The sequence below is a fragment of the Buteo buteo genome, chromosome 12 (genome assembly GCF_964188355.1).
Source record: "Buteo buteo chromosome 12, bButBut1.hap1.1, whole genome shotgun sequence".
NCBI classification, from domain to species: Eukaryota; Metazoa; Chordata; class Aves; order Accipitriformes; family Accipitridae; genus Buteo; species Buteo buteo.
Genome location: NC_134182.1, coordinates 15911423 through 15938235, shown reverse-complemented (window position 1 = coordinate 15938235; position 26813 = coordinate 15911423). Strand labels below are relative to the sequence as shown.

The 26813-nt window shown below is 38.3% G+C and overlaps 1 protein-coding gene across 13 annotated transcripts in view; it reads left to right on the top strand.

Annotated features, from left to right (window-relative positions):
- Positions 1–26813, top strand: part of THADA (THADA armadillo repeat containing) — a 171146-nt gene that overhangs the window by 111513 nt on the left and 32820 nt on the right. For 12 of the 13 annotated variants that reach the window (XR_012652485.1, XR_012652484.1, XM_075042803.1 and 9 more), the window contains 5 exons: positions 9450–9535; positions 20727–21139; positions 21476–21597; positions 22980–23052; positions 26516–26660. Coding sequence is in view for 10 of the 13 variants with exons in the window: in XM_075042803.1 (XP_074898904.1) it covers positions 9450–9535; positions 20727–21139; positions 21476–21597; positions 22980–23052; positions 26516–26660 (839 nt within the window). In the remaining 3 variants the exon portion in view is untranslated. Of the gene's footprint in view, positions 1–9449; positions 9536–20726; positions 21140–21475; positions 21598–22979; positions 23053–26515; positions 26661–26813 lie in introns of those variants that run through there. The other variant, XR_012652487.1, reaches the window with a different exon arrangement.

The window sequence follows — 26813 nt, the reverse complement described above, 5'->3', positions numbered from 1 at the left end:
AGATTCACTGTCCACTGAAGTACTTGCTGCTCAGTTTTCTCCAGGCTGACTCTAGGATGATCCAGCTATAACTGCTTTGAATGAGGGAGATCTCACAGGTATTTCTTAACACTATAGAGTACATTAACTTGCCAAGTTGATGACCGTGGCACTCCGTCAAGCCTGTAGTGTCCTTTTCCCCCCCTCCGCTTTTGGCAGTGCTATGTGAGTGACAACAGGCAGACAACCAGTCTTAGGTCCTTCCTAGAAGGAACTTCATGCGAGGTGCATTTAGGCCATTTGTGTGGAAAACAGCAGTGTGGCCTTGTTATGGTTTCAGGACTTTGCGGCTCAGAGAATGTAACCTAAATATGCCCTTATTCTTCTCATTGCCCTTTAGGAAAGACAGCAGTAATTTCTAGTGAGCAGGCTGTTAAAGACAAAACAGTGGCACATGCAGGCCTATCTAAATACAGGTACAAGATGCCCTTGACTCTTCGCAGCTTTTTGCAATCACACAAGCTCTGTGTGATTTTTGGAAGGGGACTTTCTTTGGGAGCTGGAAGGGGCTATTTATACTTTCAGAGCAGCAAGAAGGCAACAACTAAGGAGAATATAAGATCATCCTCCTTGGCAGAGTGGTCCTTCTCTTCAGATAGTTCCCTTGCCTCTTCCTCTTTCGCTGCATCAAGACGAACCTTCTTGTCCTTCCAAGGCCATGTCTGCCTTTGGCATCTTCCTGTTTTCTAACTTTTCCACTTTTCCATTTCTGTCTTTAAAACCTACACACTGAGAAGTGCAGTTCATTACTTTTGTTAGTTAGTGATCTGCATGCATTATACAGCTGTGTTCATAAATTGAAAATAGTTTTAACGACTGACCCTGGATCTATGGAAGTCTTTTTACTAGGTTTCAATTTGAAAAGTTAATGTTCTGTCAGCTGGGCTAGAGCAATAATTTATGTGTGTGCTCTTACACATGCAAAATATCAAGGTAAATTTTTGTTGTCCTGTGGTTTTTTTGTTTCAGCTTTCCAGCTGAAAGCAAAGCATACCAGTACGAACAGTTACTGCACATCAGGTGCACAGTGGTAATTTATTAATCTGCACTTTCTGACCTGTGAGCCTCATTTAGCCTGGTTTGTCTTTGCCTTTGAGAGCAGAGTCATAATAGTTACGTCATTGTTCATAAATATATTCTTGGTGCATTCATTTAAATCTTACATGCTTTAAGACTACTAATTCAGGTTTCTGTGCTGCTCCAAGTCCACTCTTTCAGCAGTTTTGATAACAGTATCCTTAACGCAGCTATGAATTGTTTATTTAAGCAGTTGGTGATTGCTTGTTTTGAAACACTTGCTTTGGTTATCAGTAGAGATGTTTAAACTTCAGACTGAAGCTTAAGAAGTACTTTGCATAAGATAAAACATTCTTTGACTCTGGTTCATAGATATACTCCTAACTTAAATATGAACATTTAGGGGATATTAAGAATTGAGTAAGGTTGTTTACGGTGTGTTCACTCCACCAGTGCAACATTCAGAGTAGGCACAAACCATGTACAGTTACAGGTTTTGGTCATAAATCCTCACTCATACCTGAAAATGCTTCCCAGTAAATAAGCAAAAGAGTTTTAGTAGCTTGCCTCTTTATAGGCAAAACCCTGATGTTAATTGTGTAAAATTAAATTTGCACATGGGATTAGTTTGACCCCTAAGTTTTTTAGGATGCTGTTAAGGGATCACATGTGGTTCTCATTAAGAGAACAAAAAAGAGAACAGACAGGATTATTTTATCAATCCGGTATGCTAAAAACAACACCAACAAAACACAACCTTTCAGTATCATTCACCAAGGACAGCCAAAGCACAAATTAATTTTTCTTAATAGCTGAAGCTCAGGATGTTCTTGGAGGTATCACAATGAAAAAGTAGCTTGTGTAGCTTCTTTTTGAAGCAATAAATTCTCTGCCTTTACCAGGGAAACTAACAGCAACATAATAGTCTGGCTTTGGTAGTGGCAGAAAAACTTAAATCACCAGACCAGCAACATTCCCTTTGGAGAAAATGCCTGCTATAATGCAAGATGAGCTGGTCTTATAGAATGGGCAAGTCAAGGGGACTGTGCACATGGTAGTTACTCCAAGATCTCAACAGCACCAAGTTGGCAAGTGGATGCACTGTTACTAGCTGTTTGTATTTCTGTGCGGGTGTTCCTGCGCTTCCAGGAACTCAGCAAGGATTACTTGGTAGTGTAGGCTTCATTATTTTTTTAAATGCTTTCCATTAAATATAGGTCTGTTGGCCGTGATGTTCACTGATGTGCTGGTTTTGTATTACATGGTTAAAAATGCTATGGACAAAGTTTAATAATTAAATCCATTATTAATGTCTCTTCAAGAAGACAAGAGGAAGGCTATGCATGTTGATTCGGTGCTCCAGATGTGGGCTCTGAGACAAAATGCATTAAAATATGAAGGCTACCTTCTAAGCAAATATACCCCTAAAAACCTCAGTCTTCAGAATACTGCAGAATTTGAAAGCTAAAAACCAAAACAATGGGAGATTTAATCCTTTAATCAGCTACTCATTGTATGTGTAGGTGTGATTTCCATAAGCTTTATTGTCTCCATGAGTGACAAATGATCATTTTCGAGATCTCTCTGCAGGTAACATGTGGTCAATACAAGGCCAGCTTGGCCTAGTTCATCAGCAGCTCTCCAAGGATAAAACTCCCTATGGATAGCCCCCTAGGGATTCTGTTGAGTTGACTCTATCAAGACTCAAACATCACAGAAGATGCACTTCTTGGTGCATTTAGAAGATACTGTAGCTGATACAATTGCAGGTCATGTATCAGAAGAATCTGGCCACCAGAAGAAAGACTACTTTGTAGAGATTTGCCATTCTTCAGGAAAGAGTAAGCTGGAAGGACAGGGAGGGAAAGATACTGTAAACCTAAAATTTAGTTGCTGGTGTGCCAGCCTGAAGAGCTGAGATTATGGAAGACAAAGGCAGACTGGGAAGCTCAGAATAGGAAGTTACACAGACTCCATCCCCAAGTACTAGCTGGCATTAGGACATGTTGTACTTAATCCAAATTCTTCCCTGCATTTATGCTAGAGCTAAACGTGAAATTCCAGCCTCAATTGTGTGTAAAATGTTGACTCATCAGAAATGTTTTTAAAGTTCAGAAATACAAGAATTTGTGAAAAGGCTTTTGCAATATCATCCTGTGTATTGGCTAGAATATGATGTTTGGGAAACCAATTCAATTTATCTGTTGGAAGCAAAAACTGTACGTAATATTGGTGGCTAGAAAGTAGGAGAGTTTGAGGTTTAAATTCAACACCAGCAGGGTGATTTATTTTCTGCTGGCTAAAATATAAAATTTAATAGGTGTTGCTGAGGGTTTTTTTGGACAATAACATGTTATTTAAACAGAAGAATAGGGTGGTGTTTTACAGGTTTTCTTTTTCTTTTAATATGGGACTTTTCCTAAAATACTGTTAATAAGTTTAAGCCTGTGAAAAGGTCTTCCTCGCAGGAATTTTAGGCTTTTTCAGCCTTTCCAAAGGCTCCAGAAACACACAGCATTACAGTAAGAGTGACTTTTTCATTAAAGACCAGAGAAGGAGTAGGCAGTTCATTTGCCTAATTGATCACTTTGGAAATTAAAATTAAAATAGTCACACAAGTCATAAGGATGATTCTCCTCTTGTTCACAAGGCAGCTATGAATTGGCCTTTGAAAGAGTTGCCCTTGTAATCTTGACAGCACTGGTTTCTTTACCCTGACACTTAAGAGTGTGTCGTGAACTTTTTGGACAAAATACAGGGATTTGTAGGCAGCTTTGTAAGTTGCATAATTTTGACTGGGGTTCTACATTAGCTTGACTCATGAGCCAAATCTTGCCATCAGTTTTTAAAGATTGGGGCTGAGAGTAACCTATTTGAGTGTGTAGATTAGAAGTAGCTAACAGTCATTTTAAGTACTGTACTTTACTCTGAAAAAATGTTGACACCCTGTGTAGTTATGTATTGTTTTACTATGACAAAAACTGTGAGGTACATGTTACATACTATTAGGAGGAAACTCTATTTTGTTAGTTAGTTAATAATGTTATATTCCAGTTTGACAAATGAGATTACTTTGTATTCATAAAGCAGCACTGGCTAAAATATTTGAAATCTTTCAGACTCTTCTAAGAGCTTGGAGACTGCAAAACACAGAGCTTTTCTGAGACGTTTTGTAAAAGTTTTGGTTTAGATATCCCTAAGATAGCTAACTACACTAAGATACCTATAGCTAAACTAATTCACAAGAGAGACGTTACAGGATTTTATTTAATAGACATTGATTGGCAGGTTGCATTTGAAATTTGTTAAGTGCTCACTGAGAATTTGAGCAAATATGCTTTGATTTTTATGTAGTTAAATGTTTAGTAAATATTGTAAGTTGCTGTGGATTTATAGTGCTTGTTCTGCTAATAGTTTTGCAACATCTGTTTCCTAATGAGGAAAAATATGAGCAAAATAAACTACCTCTTTGGAAAACATTGAATTTCTATTGACTAGAATAACCAAAACCTAATGTTATAAACATTAACACGAACAGCTTTGATTTCATAACCAGTGACTTGTATCTGTATTATTTATGTAACAAATGCGATATATTAATGTCACTGTTGTTGTTGTTCATCTCTATGTGAGGTGATCCTCTTGTGGAAAAAGAGGAATGGTCCAGGAGAAGATAGTGGTCATGTTTTTAAGTCATCTGACTCAGTGTCATTGAAAATTGGGGGTTTGAGAAGAGAATCAGAATCTGCAAAAGTTGTGTATCAAAATTCTTCGGTACTTGCTCTACACAAAGGTGTGTTTGCATCCTTGTTTATATATAGAAATCTGAATGGTTATAAAGGTGTCCTGTAATGTGTAGAAATTATGTTTAAGGACCTCTGCAGACCTTAGTGGTTACAGGAGCACGAAGTTGTATATTTAGTTGTTTAAATCTTTTTTCCAGTGTTCTGACAGCATTGAGGCCAAATGTGTCAGCTTTCCATGTTCATTGCTCTTTGTTGTTTCCCTTGGAAGAGGAGGTAATTTGCTCTGTAATTCATTAATGTTGGTCTTCTTTAAAATAAACAGTAATACAAGAGAAACTGCATTTTAGAAGTTAAGCCATGTGTTCCTGATAGAGTTGAAACCGAATGTGTGAGCAGGGTGCACAGGAGGGCTATGACCACATATTGCCAATTTCTTCAATAAGTGCCCATTTGGTTTTCATCAGATCTGCCATCCAAAATAAGCAAACCAATAACTACCTTAAATTCAGCATGACTTAACTATAAAAGGTGAATCAAACTTTTAAAAAATAATATTTGCAGAGCTCCAAACTGTGAGACTTTAGGATTGATTTCATGTTACGTAGACCTAAACTGCAATCAGTGGTACTTAAAGGTGGTAAAGGCAGAACAGAAATCAAAGCATTCCCTGTGCTATGGTAGGTAGCCAAAGCCCGCTGGAGTGAAACGCAATATTGGACGTGGAGCTTCTGAACCTGCCCAGTCTGATTTACATCTACAGAGAGGGAATATCTCCTGAAGGCTACACTTCCTGATTCAACTACCAGGCTGTTGCTTGTTGAAAACAAACAGTTTATTGTTATTCCGGTCATATAATATTCTGTAAGTGCATAACCTGGGCCTCTTCAAAGGCATTTGAACAGGAGCCTGTGAATTTAAAAGGACTATTTCCTTCCATTAACCTTTTTCTCTTAAAAAAAATCCCTGGACTCCAACAGCTAACAACAGGTTTCCTCCTGCCAGTGACTTCAACTCTTTTCTAATTTTATATTTGCATACTAGAATTGAAAATGAGATTACAAGAAAGTCTGACTACCTTATCCACAATTACTTGTTCAACATTAATGATAAGATTTTGGCTAGGTTTTGGAAGACTTTATTTTCAGGATCTAATCCGGAAGTCTGCTATAATGTATCAAAATTAATAGTATGGAAACTGGCACCTGTGTTTTCAGATTTGCCTACTGTTCAGCCATGCCTACATAAAATAATCATTTAAAAAAGACACTTTTCCCCATACTGAAGATACTGTTAGGCTGGAGCTTTGGGCAATTAAAAAAAATACCTGTAAACCCTTTAAAAACTTCAGTGCCTTTAACTTTTTTTGACTTGTGTTCTTTCAGTCACCTTGTATCTTTTATGGAGTTTCATGATGATCTCGTAAGGACACAGCAGCCCCCCCGTCATTGTTTTGTTCTCCTTGATTAAATTAGAAACACGTTTCTTCTGGGCCTTGTTCTTTCTAATCAGTAATCCTTTCCATCCCTGCCTGTGCTTCTAAAGGTTGCAGGTGTCGTCTTCTCTGCCTGGCAGGTCAAGTCTGTGACCATGCTTGTCTTCTACGTGTTACTCGGGGCAGACAGCCTTTGACCTCTCTTCAGTCAGATGTGTTGAAATATTGTCAATAGTGGCTGTTGGTGAAATTTAACTAAGTGGTCGTCTGAGAGGTGATTTTTATTTCCACCTGGACAGTCAACCTCCAAGTACAGCATCACAAAGGAGTGCTAGAAACTATGGGATAAGCTTCTAAGTGCAGTGAGATCCCTGGAGCAGGCTGGCTCTGAACTCTGTATCCAAAGAGAAACAAAAAGCAACAAGATGAACTTCTGAAAATTATATTTTAATGTATCCAGGCTCAGTATGTAGGGTGGCCATTGGGCCTTTGGTACCAGCTGTTTGACTTCATAGATCTGCTGTTACTACACCAACCTACTTGCTAATGTAGACAAAGCATTACTTTAATGAGGTATGGATGTCTGTGCTGACATCACTAGCCTGCTATTAGTATATATGTGTAGTAGTATGAATATTGCTTTGATAGCCATTTTATATTTCTGTGGGGACATACCCTTAGATATGAGAGTCCTAACCATCTCTAGCTCTATCCTGTTCAGAGTCACATACAGTTTATCATCTGGAGTGAGCATATGATGTATTTGTTTCCCTTAATATCCAGGTTGGAAGGGAAATGAACTAATTGTTGGGTTTGGGACAAAAAAAAGAATGCTGTTCCAGGTGCCTGGAGCTCCCACCCTTGCTACTGCTGTGACTTTCTTTTTTGCAGACAGATTTCCTCAAAGCTTGTTGATGAGAACACCACTTTACTTGGGTATCTGTGTTAAAAAAGAAACATCTTGTACTCTTCCCAGTGTCATTGTTGAAGTTCTGCATGAACAGGTCACCTTAAATACTGCGCAGTGCATCATTTGAAATGTTCAGCATGTGATTTTTGGCTGTCGGGTCTGTTATGCAAATCATAGTTTGATTGTCTTCAAAACTGAGGTTTCTGCTACAATCTGAACAACACTGAAATTTCTTGGTTTTGGAAAACTGAATTTCCTGTTGTGTCTGTCTGGCACACATGGCTAAGAATTCATTAGCATCACCAGAGCAATGGAGCCAGCCAAGAACAAACATTTGGAATGTTTCATGCTAGAAAAGCCTCATTTCAAAATCAAAACATGCATATGTGCATACTCAAAATGAAGTCATAAATGCTTCAAAGCTGGACCAGAATAAAAAACCATGTCAGTATTGCTGTTGTCACTTCTTCAGTAACGGTTGCATCAGCCATGTTTTTCCCAAGGCACAGTTTGCATTTTGGAAATTTTCTTTCCAGTGAAATGACTGAATAATAAGTGAGTCTTCCATTTTTCAAGGGAGCTGAGGTGCAGTAGGCCCATTATGTTCCTCATCTTAATTGAAATCTGTCGTGGCTGCTTTTGTCCATTTTATTAGTACTTGTGAGAGACCTGTCGGTTTCTTTTTCTTCTAAGCCTTTGACTGATCTGTCACTCTGTTTTCTCATGGGTTGAGCTTCTAACCCTGTGAGTATTTCTTGGTGGTGTTTTCATACAGACTTGTGAAGAACAACTTGGGCAACAGCTAGATGCCCAAGATACAGAAGAGAGGTTCACTTAATCAGGTTGGATAGAAATTAAGTCTTCCTAATAGAGCTTTTCAAAAATAGGCCACATTAAAATTGCTTTGGCTTCTTATGGTATCAGTTCTTACTGATGTGCATCTTCCCTGCAGGCAGGCTTTTAGCTCTTGTGCTTTAAGGCTAGTGGTAAGAGGCAAGCATGGAAAAGTTTTGGGAGGTTCATGACTACTTCACTAGTAAGAAAGTGTCTAAAAAGTCTCTGTTCATGCAAAAGGAGGAAAAACCTTTTCAAAAGAGAGATCCTGGTAGCATGCAGTCTGCTATGTGTTATATGGATGCCTAATATTGTAGGCCATAAAAGAAAGCATAAGTAATTTAGGCTTATTACAGAGTTTATTACTGAAGGTAAGAGCAGTGCTTCTGGTAAAAGTTGTCTTTTTTAACAGGATCATAAGTTAACTCTCCATAGGCAAATACAGCTGCTAAACTTCCATGCAAGAACCTCGGACCTTTCGTTTTTTTGTCATGATTACATATCTTGTTTGAAGAAGTTTTTTTTCTTGAATTTCAAAGATGTTACAGAGTTGAGAATGTTTGTTGGAACATTTTTAATTAAAACTTTTTGAAAGAGTTTCAAATGTCAAGCGTACAAAGAAAGTGCCAGATAAAATAAATACTGAACAGAATTAGTCATACTTTAAGCTTGTGCTGCATGATTCTAAAAGTTTTTGTTTTAGTGCAAGTCCCATTGGACTTATCAGAATAATTTCTGTGTTTTGAACTGGATTTCCTGTATTTCTCACATATTAAGTTATATTTTAAGAAAAGTTTTCCTGGCTGAAAGTACAGTGATAACAATATAAAGAAAAATGAAGATGTTAACCTAATTTTAATTTTCTAATTGGAGACAAAATGTCGATCACTTGCAACTTGAAGAGGTAGAGCAGAAGGTAGCTTATTACCAATTTGCGTTATACACAGAAAATCCCCAACAGTCTTATCTGGAAAAAAAAAAAAATCTAATTTTAAAAACATGCATGCCTCTGTGGTCTTCATCAGAACAGTGAGAGTGCTATGGCTGTTAAAAAGATGTAGTAGGTACCTTTCATGGGGAATCTTCTCTTTTATGAACTGTAACAATAAGACCTGAAGACTTATTTTTGTTAATGCATTTAGTTACAGGGATCATCTGTAAAGAAAACAGAGACATACTAGTTGCCAGGGCAAGCTGATTCATCCAGTAATAATGACATGTATAACTGCAGTTTGGTGGAATGGATGGAGGAAAGGTGTTGCCATTCTGCTAGGGAGACTGTCATTCAGAATGGACCAGGAAGTGAAGCTTAGATAACTTGGCCTAATCATTTTGTATATGCAGTCTGATTTGATCAGTAGTTGATCTTCATTAATTAAGTAAAATACACACACCAAGCTGGTGTGTTTCACTGCTGTTTCTGAGCGTGGATGTTACAAGGATTTAATCTTTAGTAATTTGATTTTTCCAGGCCAAATCCTTGTTTGGTGACCAGAGCTGCCTATCTTGATGTCCTTGTGATGCTGAGTACTCACCTGGGGAAGTTTCAAAAGCAAGGTAAGTCAAATGTACTGTTGTATAAAAGAGATGTGGGGAAATTCCTGAGCTCTGTTGAATCTGTAGAAACAATAATATATTACTTGTACTCATGGCATCTACTGAACGCTGGAGTCCTTTAGCTGCTTTGTATAAAAGGGCCCTTCATTCTGCCTTCTGTAGAGCTAGTCCTGGGGATTGCTGATGAGAAGAATGAGGCGTGTCTCCATGTCAAAGCTGGAAGCGATGATCTTGAAGTATTCCTAATCCTGGAACTGTGTAACAACAAAAAAGGTCCCATCCAGTGTTCCAAAATGTTTTTCTGATCCAAGGTTGTAAATAAAAACAAAATCTAAACCCCAGAATATTGCTACTTTAACCTTTCCTGAAAGCCACAGAGATGTTCCCTCATGAGACACCTGAAAGTGTTTCAGAGAAAGTGTTTTCTCATGCTTAGAAGTTTTATAAGAAACAACTCTTGAGAGCTTCTTTACATTTCTTTTTTTATATTGATTCTTTATCACTGTAAAGTTTTTGAAGGACCAGTCAGAACTGTCAGTGGTTTTAGTGATGCAGAGTGTTGTTTGCAACAATACAAAGCGTACTATAAACAATAAGGAGAACAAAGGTATGGAGGAAGGGATACCCTTTCAAGTGTGACTGTGTATAGGCAACTTTCGGTCAGCTGTAACTAGCTTCCTTGTGGGCCTGTTTTGTTCATTTCTTACGAACAAGTGAATAATAAATTACCTTGTCAGTCCAGGAACGCAATTAAACAATAGTTCTTTCATTCCATTAAAATTCTTAGTGACTAATTTAACACTGCATTTAAGTCATTGGAACTGTTCTGTATTTCAGATAGTTCTTGTTTTGGGGGCTGTTCTTAATTTTAAAACCAATTCCTTTTGCTTTTTTGCTTAGACCTTTGGTAGAAGTAGTTCCATTTTAATGCCATAATTGCTATTTGTGTGATTTTTTGTGAATGCACAGTTCAAATAGTGGTAGTTGTCAGGAAAATGACTTAGTGATGAATATGTCTGAAATGAAGTTCTGCAGATAGGTTGATGCAGAATATAGCCCTTATAACAGAAGCACAGACACACAGAAAGTATGTAACAGCTGGGTTCCACTATACCAGAGGAAGATTGTTAAGGTTACTGGGGTCTCTAGGAGATGGGTCTGATCTTTCCTGTGCTCTGCAGAGTCATTCCTCTCTCATGGGTCCCAAGTGTCAAGATGTACTGTTTGGTCAAGGAAATTTCCAGATGATGTTCCACTGTAGGTCTTATTCTGTCAGGTGCTGACTGCTGTTTGTGACTAGGTAAGGGCTGCATCCTTTATAGGGAGGAATGCACCACCCTATATAAAGCAGTTTCAATATAGTATGTCTCTATGGATGTTTTTCTCTGGCTCTTTAATGTTTGTTTTGGGTAAGCTATATCTACCATCAATAATTCTTATGTTACAATATATAATTACTTATTTTCGTTATTTATACAAAACAAAGTTTCTTAAAGCCTGGTATGCCGTTGGCCTTAGTGATTATCCTTTGCAGTACATTAAAAAGTCTAGCAGTGTATCACATGTACAAAATAAACAAAAACAACCCCCAAAGGCCCTTCAACTGTATTTCTGTATTTTCTTACATGAAGGAACAGCCAATATTCCAGGTGAGGGCTCCTTATTTGCTTACTTAGGGGGCATTACATTTCCTTTATCAGTCTCTTTCCTATTTCAGTTGTCTTCAGGTTTTTTGTCTGTTTTGGTTTTTAAACAATTGCGGCACATTTGTGAAGGCTTTTATTGACCTCTCCACCCCAGGAAACTCCCCTCTTTTTTTTTTTTAATGCCCCTGACTTGTGAATAGCCCTTTGAGCCTGAGGGACTGCACCATGCTGTGGCTGGATTACTGACTGTAGTGGATTCATTTATTTTTTCAAAGCTCACGTGGACTGTTGTGAACCTGGGTGCTGTAAGGTACAATTTCTGTAGAAGGAAAGCAGTTATTTTTGCAGACTCTCTCTGCTCAGGGGTAGTTCATTAGTATTGTCTTACCTAAAAGTTTCATTCCGATACCGGTTTAAAATTATATGTTGCAGGCAATATCTACAGAGGGTAGAAACTTAGACTGGAAATACGGGTTTGAAAACTTGAAGATACATTAGGGACAATTTTATATAACACAGGCAGAAGCCCTTCTGAAATGAAGGAGTAATATGTTTATATTAAACAGAACCTGAGTGTCTCATGACACAGTAAGAGAAAGACTAAACTCAGCAGTTAAAAATGAATGTTTTGAGTCTCACATTTAAATGTTCTGTAAGGAATAATTATTAACTGAAGCTTTATACTTTTCTGAGATTAAATATCTTGCTCATATATGTTTATCTCTGGTTATGAGCCAATTTTTCTCTGTTTTAATCTTGATTCGTAAAGTTGTTTCAATGAATAAAGGGTGAAGGACAAATCCAAATAAAACTGTTTCTTGATGTGTTTATCTAAGAGGCCCCAGGAAGTGCTGTATATGAGTTCCAGGCCAAGGGCTGAAACTGATTTTCATCAACAGAAACGGGAATGCAATGTAATGAGCCTGCAACTAGTTAAAATCAGACCACTTCTAATTGATTATGCCTGTCTAAAGAGGCTACAATTACAAAGAGGTTTTCAGAGTACAACCCTGCCTAGGCCTTTCCTACATTACAAGTATTTTCTGTAAGTGATTTGTTGTCTTCAATTAATAAAATCTGTCTCTTAAAGTGCGGGACAGCCCTTAGGGAATTTACTTCACAAATTCAAAACAATTTAAAATGTCAGATAAGGAAGGCAGGGAGTAATGGATACCAAAAGCATCTTGTCCAGCTAAAAATTTATTGCTGGCCAAATGATGATAATTAACCCCCCCCCACCCCCCACCCCCCGCCCCATAATTATTCTGATTTGCTGGTTTGGATGGAAGTGTTACTTGATTCATGTCACTGGGAAAATAGAGTTTTCTTTCCTTGAGTTGATAGGCAAAATCTAGAGCATTTTTTCTAGCTCCTGATGTGCCTGAGGGTCTTCTGGTGTGCAGAGACAATACATAATGCCAAGATTATGTAAACTTACAACTATGTATGTTTTTTCAGTTATCAGTTACAATTGGAACTCAGAAAAAAACTGAAGCAAGCCTTTTTTTAAAAAAAAAGTTAAAATACATAAATAAAAATGCTATTTTTGCCTTTATTGAGAGCAAACAAAAGTTCTTACCAGATCTAGGATTATTTGATGAGCTAATGTCTATTGTCAGTATTAGTAATTATTAATAATATCCAGTGAATTTGTTCTTGCAGACCTCTTTGATATGTTGTCTCCACAGTAACTGTTTTTATAGACTTGAAATTACAGATGTCCAGGGCCTTTTGAGTCTAATGGGTAGAACAATGCAGTCCTCTTCCAGAGGATTTTCTGGCACTGCTAAAAAGCAGTTAAGTTACTCCTCCAGAAGTAAACCAGCACCAGAGTGGATGGTGTAGGAATAGGGGGAAGTTCCTGAATTTCACACTTCAAACATTACTGGAGGAAGCAAGTAACACTTGTAGGCATCTTTGGAGGGGAAGAATGCCTCTGAGTGCAGGTGAGAATATGTCCAGCCTTAGCTGTGTTTATAATTATTTGCAAATTCACAAGTCTTGGATCAGCAGGAGTTAGGAGAGGTCTATCAAGCTGTAGTGCTACAGATCCTTCTGTGTGTCTGAGGCTACACGCTTTGCTCTGCACTCAGAGATGGGCTTTGCAAGAGACAGAATACCAGACTACCGCCAGGCTATGCTCTGATACAGCATTTCCGTGGATAAGATTCCTGTGCTGAATATGTGGACTTTTGACAGCATCCGTCATAGACATTCCTGCTTTCGGACCTTCTCCTGGAAATTGGTGTCTGAAGCTAAACAATAAGATGATAGTATTACTGTGATCCTGCGGTGCTGGTGACACAGGAACCAGAGCAGTGTACTGCAGTGAAAGCTCAGATCTGGGATGTTCTGTCTCTCCGTAACAGATGAAGAATGCAACAAGACAAAGTGGTCACATTTTCTTTCTTGTTCATGTCTCAGAACAGTTTTCTGATAGTATTTTGTCAATTCCTGAAGGGAAAGATGGATGCAACTCACTAAAATACACTTGACTAATAAAAGCGTATTTTAGCCAGGGTTGTGTTCAAAAAAATGGCACTTGTTGATAAAGTGTTGTGCTGAGTCCATAAAGCCCATCAACATAAGTGAAATAGGATGTATAACAGAAGTCAGGGGAGAGATGAAAGAAAAATTTGCTAAAGATAATGCTTCCGAGTATAGTATCTTCAAAATTCAAGTTTGATGAGAAAGAGAAGACATTTAAACAGGATGTCAAATAGGATGAATCTGTGATTTAGGAGAAGCTGCCACTTGAACCCTAACTATGCATTTTTCCTTTGTACATTTGAGGTGAAAGAATTTATAAAAGTTCTTGAGATTAACCAAACTCCACTGTTGTTGTCATCAGTGGGAACAGCTACTCAGTATTTACATAATTAATCTTGTTCATAGATTATTTTGATATCAAAATGGAGCAGCCAGTATTCTGCTCTCACTAATGTATTCTTTCCTTGAGTTTTGCAGAAACAGACTTCCATTTTCTTACTATCTTCCAAACAGCTAAACCTTTTGTAGATGTAGCTTAGTTAAGATTCTTAAATTCTGCTCATGAGCAACAGAAACAAGTGCAAAAAATACTGTGCATCGCACATGTGTATGAGATCAGAAACATGGGTAATTTTGTACAACTGTCAGCTGGTTTTGTCCTTTTTTATGATCTCAAATATGACAAAATACTGTGTTTTAAATAACATAATGCAAATACCATTCTCTTAGTGATATTTGTCCTTTTTAATTAGAAGTTATAAAATGTAGTGGTAGAAATAGTATGCATTATCAAACTTCTAGATGCTTTGCAATGAAAGCACATCTTGTTTTTTAAGTGGGAATCTCTTAAATGTTTTGCCTGAATGATATGATTTGTAGGACTTTTAAATAGCATTTGAAGGCTGTGCCCACTTTTTTTCTATATTGTACTTCTTACTCTTTCTTATTTTGAAAAGAAGCTAAATGGTAGCTAAAAGAATTTTTTTCTGCAGGCTGACTTAAAAACTGATAATGTTTAAATGGTAAAAATTTGACAGGAATAACTAGGTTGGTTATTTTAGCCATACTTTAACTTTCTTTACCTAGGTCCCTAAGAAGTGTGGCCAAACAGTTATTTGAACAAAAACGCTGGCAGCTTGTTAATGCATGTTTTAGTTATTTGGTCTAATTAGCTTAAACTTAAGAAATTCCATCTGAACAAATTGAAAGCAATTTTTATTTATTATGTCAGAAATTATATAAACTTCATGTGGCACTTGGTCAATGTTGTTATTTTGATTCAGGGAAGGTAAAGATTTAAAACATATTTATAAAATCATCTAAATGGCCTACACCTACTGACAAGTCAAAAGGAAGTGTAGCTGGGTACCCAATATTCTAATTCAGTGCAGGCAGGAGAATGAAGAAGTTGAGGATGGGACTGTTGGAGGTCCAAGAGACAGGGAGTGACTGGGAGTTGCACAGACAGTGAAATGCCAGAGGCAGACCAAGTGAGGGACGTACTACATTAAGGTGGCCCAAAGACAGCGCAAAAGTGAGTGTGAGACAGAAAGACAAAGCAAATGGACCAAGGCTGAAAGGAATAAATGTTAGGAGAAAGGAGACGGAGATGTGCAACAACAACAGACGGTTAAGGAAATGTCAGAGGCAGAACGCATGGCACAGACGTGGGAGGAGGAAAGTAAAAGTGTTCTCAGAAAGATCGCAGGGACACAGTGAAAGGAGGGGGGTTGTGGAGGGTAGAGCATGATATTGCTGGAATGCTGTGTTGAACAGGGAATATGGAAAGGTGTTAAGAGGAAACAAGTGACGCTAGGGGAGAGTGCAGTTGATTGTGTTTGTAAATGATAGCAGTTAAAATTCCATCCCCATGTGAAGATGCGAGACTGCTCATCCTTCTGAAATCTTGTTTTGGGTTCTCTTTAGATTCCAGCATGTACCACTGACTGATTTGCACTGACTCCATTGGGGTTTATGGTTTTCTATGAATGCAAAAGAAGTGGAAAACTTGATGCTGTGCCAGAGAGAAGCTGTAAGAAAAATTGCAGTTTCAGTGTCCAGATCAAATGCTTTTTCTCCCCCCCCCCCTTTTTTCCTTTGAAAACTTATACTATACAAAATGCAGTGGGATGCTTCTGTCCTCAACAATATATTATCCATGGATTCTGTTAATCACTCATGTTTGTAGTTTTGAATTTTATTTTGAGTACTGATGCTCAGTCTCTCATGTCAAAGATGTTGCAGATGTCTTTAAAAGAAAATATCCTGCTTAAAATATGCCCTTTTCCTGATCATCAACAGTTATCTTAGTTCCACATTGTAATAGCTTTTCTGTTCTCTTTGGGGTTTTTTTTCCATTTACCAGTGACTTTGCCTAATCCACTTTTAATAAAAAGGGAAAATATGAAAGAAAATACTTTTTCCTTAATATTTGTCTAGGAAAATCTCTTCTTGGCACTGATTACCTTTCAGCCTTCTCTCTATTCATATGATCTCTTCAGAAACCCTTAGATAGATGGTAGTTTGTGAGCGCAAGGGATTTTAACTTCTTCTCAGTCCTTAAATAATTGCAGCTTCTTGCAGGTCTTGGTGAATGGTGATGAATATCCAGATTTTTTATGCTTGGACCCCCATCCTATAACATTGTACTGCAGACACAGCAGCATTTCGTTGCTGCTCTTGTAATTTTTGTCTGACTTTGCAGACTGTCAGTAAGTTTTCTGATGTCAGTAATAATTTCTCCCCTTTTTCCCTTCTTTGTTCTTATTTTCTGGAGCCTCTAGTAGGAAGATGGCGTGGATGCTCGAGGGGCTGCATACAGGAATTGATCTCAATATTTATCTACAAGTGTGCAAATACTTAGTTGTATCATAATCACAGATACAGCAAAAAAGCCCCTCACACAATAAATACTTGATGATACGGAGAGTTGTCCAATTGGCAGTAGCCTAGACAGCCACTGTAAAATTACCTAAATTCAACAGAAATACATAATCAGTCCTGTACATCACTTGGCAAGGCGATGAAACAAGTCTAGGTTTTAAATATGAAAGGAATTCAGATGACTTCTGTCACTTTTGAACATATTGTAGAATCTCTGAGGTGAAGTATCAGCTGAACTGTCCATCAGCTGACAGCTTGTTAATCCCTGAGGGGGGAAGTTTTTCTGTCCTTACTGTATGTATCTGCTTACTCTGGGAACAGACTATAGAATAGTGCCTGCCTGCCACTGCGGGGAAGAGCAGAAGAAAGGCAGGGCACAGGTTTTGGAGCTGGCTAAACTTTAAGGAGATTTATAGCTCGAGATTCATCAGGTCTGCTAATTCCATTCTGCTCCTCTTCCTTTCCTCTTTATTTTCAGATTATGAAAGACCATTTAACTTCATGTAATTGACTATGAACATCAGTTGATCACAAATAGGATTTAAAAAACAATGCTTCAAACCTAGATGATGTGACATAGACATTGTATGCATAGCTGGGTGTAGTGGACATAAAGGGATTGAGGAGGACTGTGGGATGTTGATGCAGAGAACAAAGTTATTGTGTAAGGTGCGTCCCTTCCTAAGAGAGACGAAGTTCTTACTGTCCCACAAATGAAGCAGTCCTTAAGGGTGGGGGGGAAATTAATCCACTTAATTCCTGGGGGCTCTTTTGCATCTATCAGCATCCTGGACAAGACTGCTGTTTGCCAGGATCCTGGTTTGGTCAGCCAAAATTTGTTCTTCTCACAGCAGCTGGTTGTTCAAACTGTACAGTGATTTTTTGTTTGTAAATAGAAGTATGTCTTTGCTGTATCTTAACAACAGAGACAGACATTTACTTTGGGAACCAGTGTGGTTTTTTGGTTTAGTCGGATATTTTGATGTAAGCCAAAGAAAAAGAGTTTACTTAAAGTTAAGCAGAAGAGAAAATGTTTACATGAAAGCCAGGAAAGATTTCTTAGTGATGAAGTTGAAAGAAGGAATATTTCCACTGCATTGTAATGAGACAAGGGCTTTCTTTCCTTCTGTACATATTTGTGTGAAAAAAAGAGTGCTGGAGAGCATGTGGAGCACGAGATGAATACAGAAGGATTTGCTCTATGGCGTGCTGAGGCTAAGCAAATATGCAGACAGTCTTATTTTGCTGACAGCCTTGCTGTTGAGACATCCAGTTTTAAAGAGACTTTCTGTAAAATAGATGAGCCACAGTGCCCAGTCTTTCACAATTACATGGGGAAACCAGAAATCATCCATAAGGCTTCCAAACCAGAAGTGTCTGATATGTACAGAAAAAGAGGATCTGTGGCAGAAGATTCTTATATCGCAGTCTCTGCAAACTAGTACTTCTAGGAGTGAGTAGCTCCACCATGTTTTTCATATAAAAATAATTTTCCCCTTCAAAGATGAAGACACTGAGTGAAGTTGTGCTGGCCTTGGAAAATTCAAATGAAAGTTTATTGAACTGGATCTGAAGCTCAGTGCATGGCCAGCTCCTGGAGTTGACAAAAGGGTCACCACTCCTTCTGATATTAGGTTGCAGGCTCTAGCAAAGTTAGCAGTGTTGACACCAACAAAATGAAAGACACCCTCCCCCTCTTACCCAAACGTTTATCTCTATCTCTTTTTGTCTGCTTAATACTGTTGTCCCTTGCCTTGCCCTAGAGCTTTGACCCTTCCATCCTGTTGGTTTTCATGTTACTGCTTGCATGTATGATAGCTATACCTCAATGTAAAGCAACGTTGATAAGAAATACAAGCACTTCTCTTGCAATATACTTAGAAATACATACTTGGTTCAGACAACTGAGCTAGCAGGCTCGTGTATTGCTGAAATGCAGCTGAGGAGGGAAGCACATAGGAAGCTGAGAGGGTGCAGGGCTCCAAAACTGAAGCTGTTTCTCTTCTCGAACCAAGGTGCTTGAACTTGAACCTTTTTCTTTCAACTGCCTGGCATTATTTCTGTTGTTTAACTGGTTTCTGTGGAGTCAGGCTGTGTAATAACTGGGACGAAGGCCTAATCCCTCTCCAAGGCAACCAGACAGTTCGGAAATTAAGGAATTCTGGCGGTTGGATACTTGTCATGTGACATAGGCATTAATGCTAGTTCATGCTGCGATGCCGGTATGTAATGCCATTCTATTTGGAGGGGTTTTAGAAAATGTAGCAAATAAAATATACAAGTTTGCATGTTATGAGATGGAAGCCATCTGCATCATCTAGAGGATTATGCTGTGACATAGGTTTGCAGTGATATTGCAGTTTCTTTGACTACATCAAGCCCATTCAGAAAAGAAACTATAGTGAAAACATGAATGACAGAACTAATGGTTAGGTAATATGTCTGCAAATCTTTTTCAAATACCAAATTTCTTTGAAGCTTGTCCAGAATTACTCAGAAAATGCTTCTGCCTTACATGCTAGACAGTGTACAACCATGTCAAGTTTCTATGTAAATGTCGAATAAATTAAGATGGCTTTGGAAGAATTTGAATGTGAAAGGGAAGGGTATTTAATATTAAATAGAAAGCTTAGGGAAATGTCTTCAAGGGCAACAAAATGAATCCACATTTGTGTTGCAGCTTCATGTCAAATTCAGCAATTTAATAGTAATATTTGGACAGGCTTTTAGTAGTATGTGGTGCTTACTTTATTATAAATAGCAAAGTTACATGGCAATGAATTGTCTTCTTGCAGATACTGAAGAAATCTAAGTAAGTTTGCTTTAATCTTTGTATTTACCTTTAATGCATTTTGACATTTTAAAAACCCTAAACTTCTAATATCCCTTAACACCAGTGGCAGTATTGTTCTCTTCTGTGCTTCATGATTTTCTCTCACTTGTATTTGAATTTTGTGGGATATAACATATTAATTTCCTCACAGTACAAGCTATACAAACATCTGAATGGGGCAGAAATCTTGGTTTCAGTATTATAAAATGATTCATTCCTGATGATGATGGAGAAGAAGGTTGAACTCAAGGCACGTGAGGATTTCAGTCTGTGTGTGTGTGTGAGAGGACTATCAATTAATTTTTTTTCTTTCATTTTGTGTCAACATTGCCAACTTTGCTGAAGGCTGAAACCCTCTGGCATCACAGATAGCAGTGACCTTTTTGTTCACTCCAGGAGGTGGCCAAGCACTAAAGAAGGTTCTTGGGCTGTGCTGTGCCATGTGAGCAGGTTGAACCAGTGTAAATGCCTGAAATGTTACAGTTCCTGTGCTGGTACATAAGAGGGATTACAGTGCAGCTCCTTTTTTCTTACCTGTGTTACCTGTTTGAAGTTGATAAGCATAGGAAAAGCACACTGGATTTTTTAATCAGTAAATTCTTTAGATTGATAGACACAGGACAGATGTATTTATGTAGAAGTATCATCTTCTTAATAGTAACCTTTTCTGACTAAAGCTATGCAAAGCATGAGATTTTCAGTATTATCAGAATGGCCCTGTCATTGTTTCTCCTGGTTTCAGTTGCAGCTGGGTAAGCTGGCAGACAGCACTTTCTCCAGTCTGACCTCTGATTTTAGAGCTATTCTACCTAGTATAAAATGATTGCATATTTGTATTTGGTGCTTTTTGAGGTTTCCAAACTACCTACATTTTTTTTCCAAATGTATTTAATACAGTTTATTTGTGTTAATCACTTTCTACAATGGTAGTGCGAAGCATGTACGATTTGCAAGACTGTATTAGTAGCTTGATTTAAGGAAATACTTATCAAAGAGCTGTAATTGGTGAAGATGACAGGCAATCTGCAAAGTATTGTAGGATTTTTTAAGTTGGTTGAAGCTTTCATCCCATGTATTGAACAATTTACAGTTTTCAGAAAAGTTTGTGTCCTTATTTCTTTCTGTTCAAATATGAATACACCTGATATCTAGGAAAGCTGGTTTATAATTCAGAATCAGTTTAAAATGAAGGAGAACTATGTTTTCATTTCATGCCTGAAATTACCTTGTGATACCTTTTGCATACCTGATGTTTTTCAACTTCAGAATCGCTTCATGATCTGAAGCAGATGGTAACATTATCTATTTGTCACTTTACTTAGTTTTATTTTCATTTCAGGAATGCCATTGTTTGGATTTTGGGAAGAGATGAACAGAGTCATTTCAGATTCTGAATTGATGTCTGGTATTCCCTACTCATCTGCAGTACCAGGACTGATACAGTATCTTCAGAGCATCACCAAACTTGTGATAGAAGTGCTGTTGGTGACTGCAGGTCCTGACATCCAGAGCAGCAGTTCACCTGTTGCAAAGAAAATAGCCAAGCCACCATTGTCAATAGTTCATCTCCTTCACTGTGAGTTTCATGAAGTACGTCTGCTTGCATTGGAAGCAATACTGCTCTGGCTGAAGCAAATAAATTCCAAACAGATTGAAGAAGAAGGAGGAGGTGTATTGTGTTTACTCATTGATTTGGAAGGTGCTTTTCTCACAATGGCTCTGAAGGAAAAGAACCTCCAGTGTTTTTGCAAGGTAGGAGGGTGCTATTTCATTGACATTTGATATGTTTTCAGTAAATGATACTCTTAATTTTTAAAAATATGTTTCAAACGTGCATGATGTTTTTTAAATAGTACATGAGTGGTTTTTGGTGGTGTTTTTTTTTACATTGAATAGGAGCTGTGCTATAATTCTGTAACAGATGTTCTTGCATAAAAGCAAGAACTTCCTCTTTCCTATCTTAGCACTGTCAGAAGAGGACCTTTGTGTTCTTGGAGTGGGGTTTCAGTCAGTGTTTTATTGATCTCAAATGTACACGTTCATATTGAGATTGTTTGCAACTTCATTCTTTGTGAATTGTGTATGCAGGTGCTGGAAATTCTTTATACTATGGATCTCAGAAATGTGCTTCCAAAGACTGAATGCTCTATAAAAATGAATCCAAATGAGCTCTTAACCTGGAGTTTAAACATTGTAGATATCACCAACAGGTATGGTCTATTATGCTTGTTAAAATACTTATATTTTAAAAACTTTAAATGTTGAAGCATGAATTTATTGGTTTTGGACTGTTGATTTAAAAATCCATGTTTCAGAAAAGTGAGTGTGGCTCATTTGAATAAAGAGAGCTTTTGATGAGAATTTTTCAGAGAAGTTAGACACAGATCTGAATTATTAAAAAGGCCCACAAGTCATACTGGCAAGCATCTTGTAAATGTCCAGTAATACAGTTCCAGAAATAAGAATTTAACTCTGGCTGTTAGATGATAGCCAGTGAGCATACCTCTTCCTGAATGGTAATTGGGAAACACCTTAACACACAGAATTGATGATCCAAACATACACTCATCCATGAATCTGCCATCTGTCCTATCCTGATTTATCTGCAGACGGTCTGCAGGGAGAGTGATAGATCTGATTTCACTTGTTGGATTGGCAGAAATGGTTAACCCTAATCCTTAGGGTTTGCACTCCTTAATCAGACTATAAAGTCACCAGAAAGCACTGAAAATTTGGAGCCAGTTTGTACTGAATTAGAAGCTGTGTCCATCTATTCATAATGGAATGGACAGACAGGGTTAAAGTGTCCAGGCTCTAAGGGCAAGACCATCCTGTTTCTAATAGTCTCTTTTTTTCAGCCATATAAACATTGCACCCCAGTGTTGCCAATGTAGAATATTTACGGTATACAGTGTAGAACAGCATTTTATAGCTGTGCACATTTGCTGCTTATTTGCACTAAATTTTTCAAGTTTAAATGATGATGTGGAGTGTTTATTTCTGGAATGAAGTAAGGTACTTGTGGTAAAGTAACACTGACTGGTGCTGTTAGAGGGAAATAGCTGAAATAGCAAACCTTACTGCTCAGGTGTTGCCTTTCCTTGTGGTGAGACCAGCCCTTCAGGAGCCATGGTGCCAAGTGCCGAGTCCTTAGACCCTGCTGGGCAGCATGGAGGCTCGGCAGACGACAGTTCGCGTATTCTGCACTAGTAACGTTTTTAGCAGCTCTAGAAGAGGTACTCCTGGAGCTTAACACCAGCTTGAAGAAATGCTTTTGTTTATCATTTAAAATAATGTCTGGTTTGTTTGACTTGGCTTCCATTTTCAAATGTGTTTTTCTATGGGAAGTATGCAGGTAGAAAATAAACACAACAGAGCTGAAAGTAAGAGCATATTTCCTTTGCATCTCAACTAAAAACTTAACTAACATCAAGATCTGTAATGTAAAAATTCCGAGTGCTCAGCTTGCAAAATACCCATTGGTGATAATCAAGAATGATTAAGAACTGGCTGGTTGGTTTTTTTCTAGAGATGAAATGATTGCAGAAATAGCTGCTTTTTTTTTTATACGTTCTTTACCTTGTTTTCTCAGCACTGAAGTACAAAGCATAGCTCTCAAATTTGCCTCCAAGCTGGTTATCCATCTTTTGCAGAACCATCAGCAGGTAAGAGAAATGGAGCTGCTTAACAGTTTTGTAATTCTAGAGGTTTTGGTGATAGAAGTCATGTGGCTTCTTTTAGATAGAAGCCCCAAGTTTGTGTTTTCTTGTGTCATTGCACCTTTTCTGGCATTATGTCTTCCTCTCTAAATACCCTGCCACATTCTGAAATGAAACAGCCATGAGTATCATCTCAGTATATCCCTCTCAAAGTTACTTCACGTTAAACATGTAAGTGAATTTTTCTGATGGATTAATTTCAACTTCTGAGAGCATCCAAAATAGTTGCTATGATGTGGAAAGAAAAATGCCTACAGTGATTAACACATTTACTGAATCCAGTCGATTTACTAAAGTGCAACTTTGTTGTGGTTTCTGATTGCTGGGGAGCAGGTCAGAAGGGAAGGCAAGAAGCTTGAAGCAGTGGTTGGGTGCAGTTCCTTTCTTTGCTGTGGGCAGTGTGACCTTGCCAAGTCTCAGGCCTGAAATCACTGTCCAAGCACACCAGCCTGTTGTCTGCGTGGAGTTTCTCATTGAATTTCCTCTTAAAATTTGCTTTTAAAACCTAGAGTAAATATAATAACCTTTACAAAGTTCAAGGCTCTGTGTTCTCCATTCCTGTTTATGGGCTATTTAATTTAGGTTTATACCAGCACAAATTACTGCCTCAGATTTCTTTTGATTTTAAATTATCAGTCTGTGATGTTACATTTGTATGCATAGAGCACTGCTAAGGCAGCTTTTAGTGCTAGACAATTTTAGGGGTTTTTTTATGTTTTCAAAGACACAAAGAACACTTAATGGATATTTTAAAATAGACAAAATTGTTGTGATCTGTTTTAAAATGAAGATTATTTTTTTTCCTTATGTAGCTGTTATTTTTTATAGAATGTGCAGCAGAATTGATTCATATTGTATGCTAATAATCTTGTCTCATTAAAAAAAGGAAGCCACAGATTTGGACCCAAGAATTTGGAACATGAATTGTGATGTTAAATCATTTTGTTTAAGAAAGGCAAAATGCAAGGACTTCAAGTTATAAACATTAAAATAACCATGTAAACCTGGTTTCACAAATAGACGTGGAACATGTTATTGCTCTGAAGTTTTGTATTAATTTACAAAGAGGAATTAATGAAAAATGTTGTAACAATCTTAACTGTAGTAATGCTAAAACAACATTATCTAATAATCATGTAAATCATGTGAGTTGTAAGATATCTGTACAGAGGGTGTCTTCTGCTTTGTAAAAGACCAAGTACATCAGTTTTCCATCTAAATTCTTTCTTTGGGCTTGCATTCAGTATTTGCATCTGTAGAAGGGATTGTTTCTCTTCCATAAGGTAAAAGTCAAGTTCTATCTTTCTAGATAGTCCATGTGTCTGTTCAGAATTTGACTAATTGTAACATCTTGGGATATTATTTTTTTTTAACCTGTTACAGAACTGTAGGACATGCTCTGGCTCTGTCCCTTTGTGTAGTGCAGGTGCATGGCCATGTACCATGCGGAATGAGGCAGAGTACTACTGGGGTTTCATTTATCCCTCTATGAGTCCTCCCGTGCTTCTCTGCCCTTTAACTCAAGGCACCTTTTAATTGGTTCTTTTCTTTCCCTTATTTGGTTGTTCTGTTTTTCACTTCCTTTAATTTTAGTAAAAAAAAAAAGAAAGGAGAAAAAAAAAAAATTAACTGTGCATACTTCAAGTGTGTCTCCAGGTCGAGCTGGTGCTGCTTTTCCTCTTCTCCTGTGCATGAGGTCCAAATCTGTTTGAGGGGTTTTTTTCCCTCTGGAGCTTCCTCTGATAGCTGTAGCACAGGCTTGTTTGTGGCTGTGCGTGGGTGACACCTCCTGCAGTTGGCGTGTTCTGTTATCTAACCTGCACTTGAGATTGCTGCGCCTTGACTGACCCGCCACTCTCCTGAGGGTGGCACTTGCAGGGGATCCCAGCTCCTTCTTGGTCACTTATGGAAGTTGGGACTTTCTCTTCCCAATTATGGCCCAGCTGTCCCAACGGGGGTCAGAGTTTACAAGTCTTGGAAGCGCTATTTGAGTTATGGGTAAAATGCACTTTATTTCTTTCCACAAAAAATCTAGTAGGTATCACCACACATTGGAAAGCTTTGTCCCATTATTACTAAGTAGTAGTTTTCCTAGCATATGTCTGAGGACTAAGTATTTTCCAGAAGATGGCAACTGGATTTTATTTGAACCAGGAAATTTCTTTCCTGTTCTTTTTTTTGTTATTCTTCATGTTCTAGGACAGCAAGCTTTGCTGTGTATAGGTCAACATGGAGATTCCTACAGTGTTGTGAATGCACACTTGTCGTGGTTTAACCCCAGCCGGCAGCTAAGCACCCGGCAGCTGCTCATTCACCTCCTTCACAGTGGGATGGGGGAGAGAATTGGAAGAGTAAAAGTGAGAAAACTCGTGGGCTGAGATAAAGACAGTTTAATAGGTAAAGCAAAAGCCACGCGTGCAAGCAAAGCAAAACAAAACAAGGAATCCATTCACCACTTCCCATGGGCTGGCAGGTGTTCAGCCATCTCCAGGAAAGCAGGGCTCCATCACGCCTAACGGTGACTTGGGAAGACAAACGCCATCACTCCGAACATCCCCACTTCCTCCTTCTTCCCCCAGCTTTATATGCTGAGCCTGATGTCATACAGTCTGGAATATCCCTTGGGTCAGTTGGGGTCAGCTGTCCCAACTGTGTCCCCTCCCAACTCCTTGTGCCCCCCCAGCCTCCTCGCTGGTGGGGTGAGAAGCAGAAAAGGCCTTGACTCTGTGTAAGCGCTGCTCAGCAGTAATAAAACCATCCCTGTGGATTTATCAACACTGTTTTCAGCACAGATCCAAAACATAGCCCCATACTAGCTACTATGAAGAAAATTAATTCTATCCCAGCCAAAACCAGCACAACATGCTATCAGAACCCAAGATATCTTAGCAGTCTTGTTAAAAAAAATTTCCATGCTCAGTATCTGCAGAGGAGACAGATGGAGCCACATTCACCCCTTTACGAAGCATTGTATCATTACCAAAGCCTAAGATTGATTCTACAGTTCACATGCTCTTAACTGTTTCTCCAGATATGTGTATGTGTCTACATGTAGGACACTTCTGAGAATTGCTTCTCTTCATTATAGTCTGGTATATTTGGCTTGCATGTTTAGAACTGAGGACACAAAGATAGGCTTTGACTTGTGTGGTCATTGGTGAGTCTGGGGTGAAGGGACAGTGTGAGAGAATTGCCTATGAATACTGCTCTGACTAGAAGAAAATCTCCCATCTTGACTATCTGTGACATATTAAGCCAACTTTTGAATGGACTTGAGGGGTTCACCACCTCAAAAAAACCCCAGCATTTAATGATGAGTGGTATCCCTTTGATGGTCCATAGTTTAATGTGATGGTAAGTGGCAACACTGGATTGTACAGCATATTTCTCACATGTTCTGTGCCTTCAGATTTCAGAAGAAGTCCTGAAAACATGGGTTCAGCTGTTAGTTTATTTTTGTGGAGATGAGCAACAGACAGAGATGCTGTTAGCAGCTGCTGAAGTTCTTAAAAGTATAACATCGTTCCTTCTGATCAATGAGAAGCTCATTCTTGGTGAGTAGCTTGAACGTTAATTTTCTGGATCTTTTTAGATGAAACCCATTAATACATGACTTAAAATGTATTGTGTACATATATATGGTCCCAGAGGACTGGAGGCTTGCCAATGTGACTCCCATTTATAAGAAGGGTCGGAGGGAGGATCCG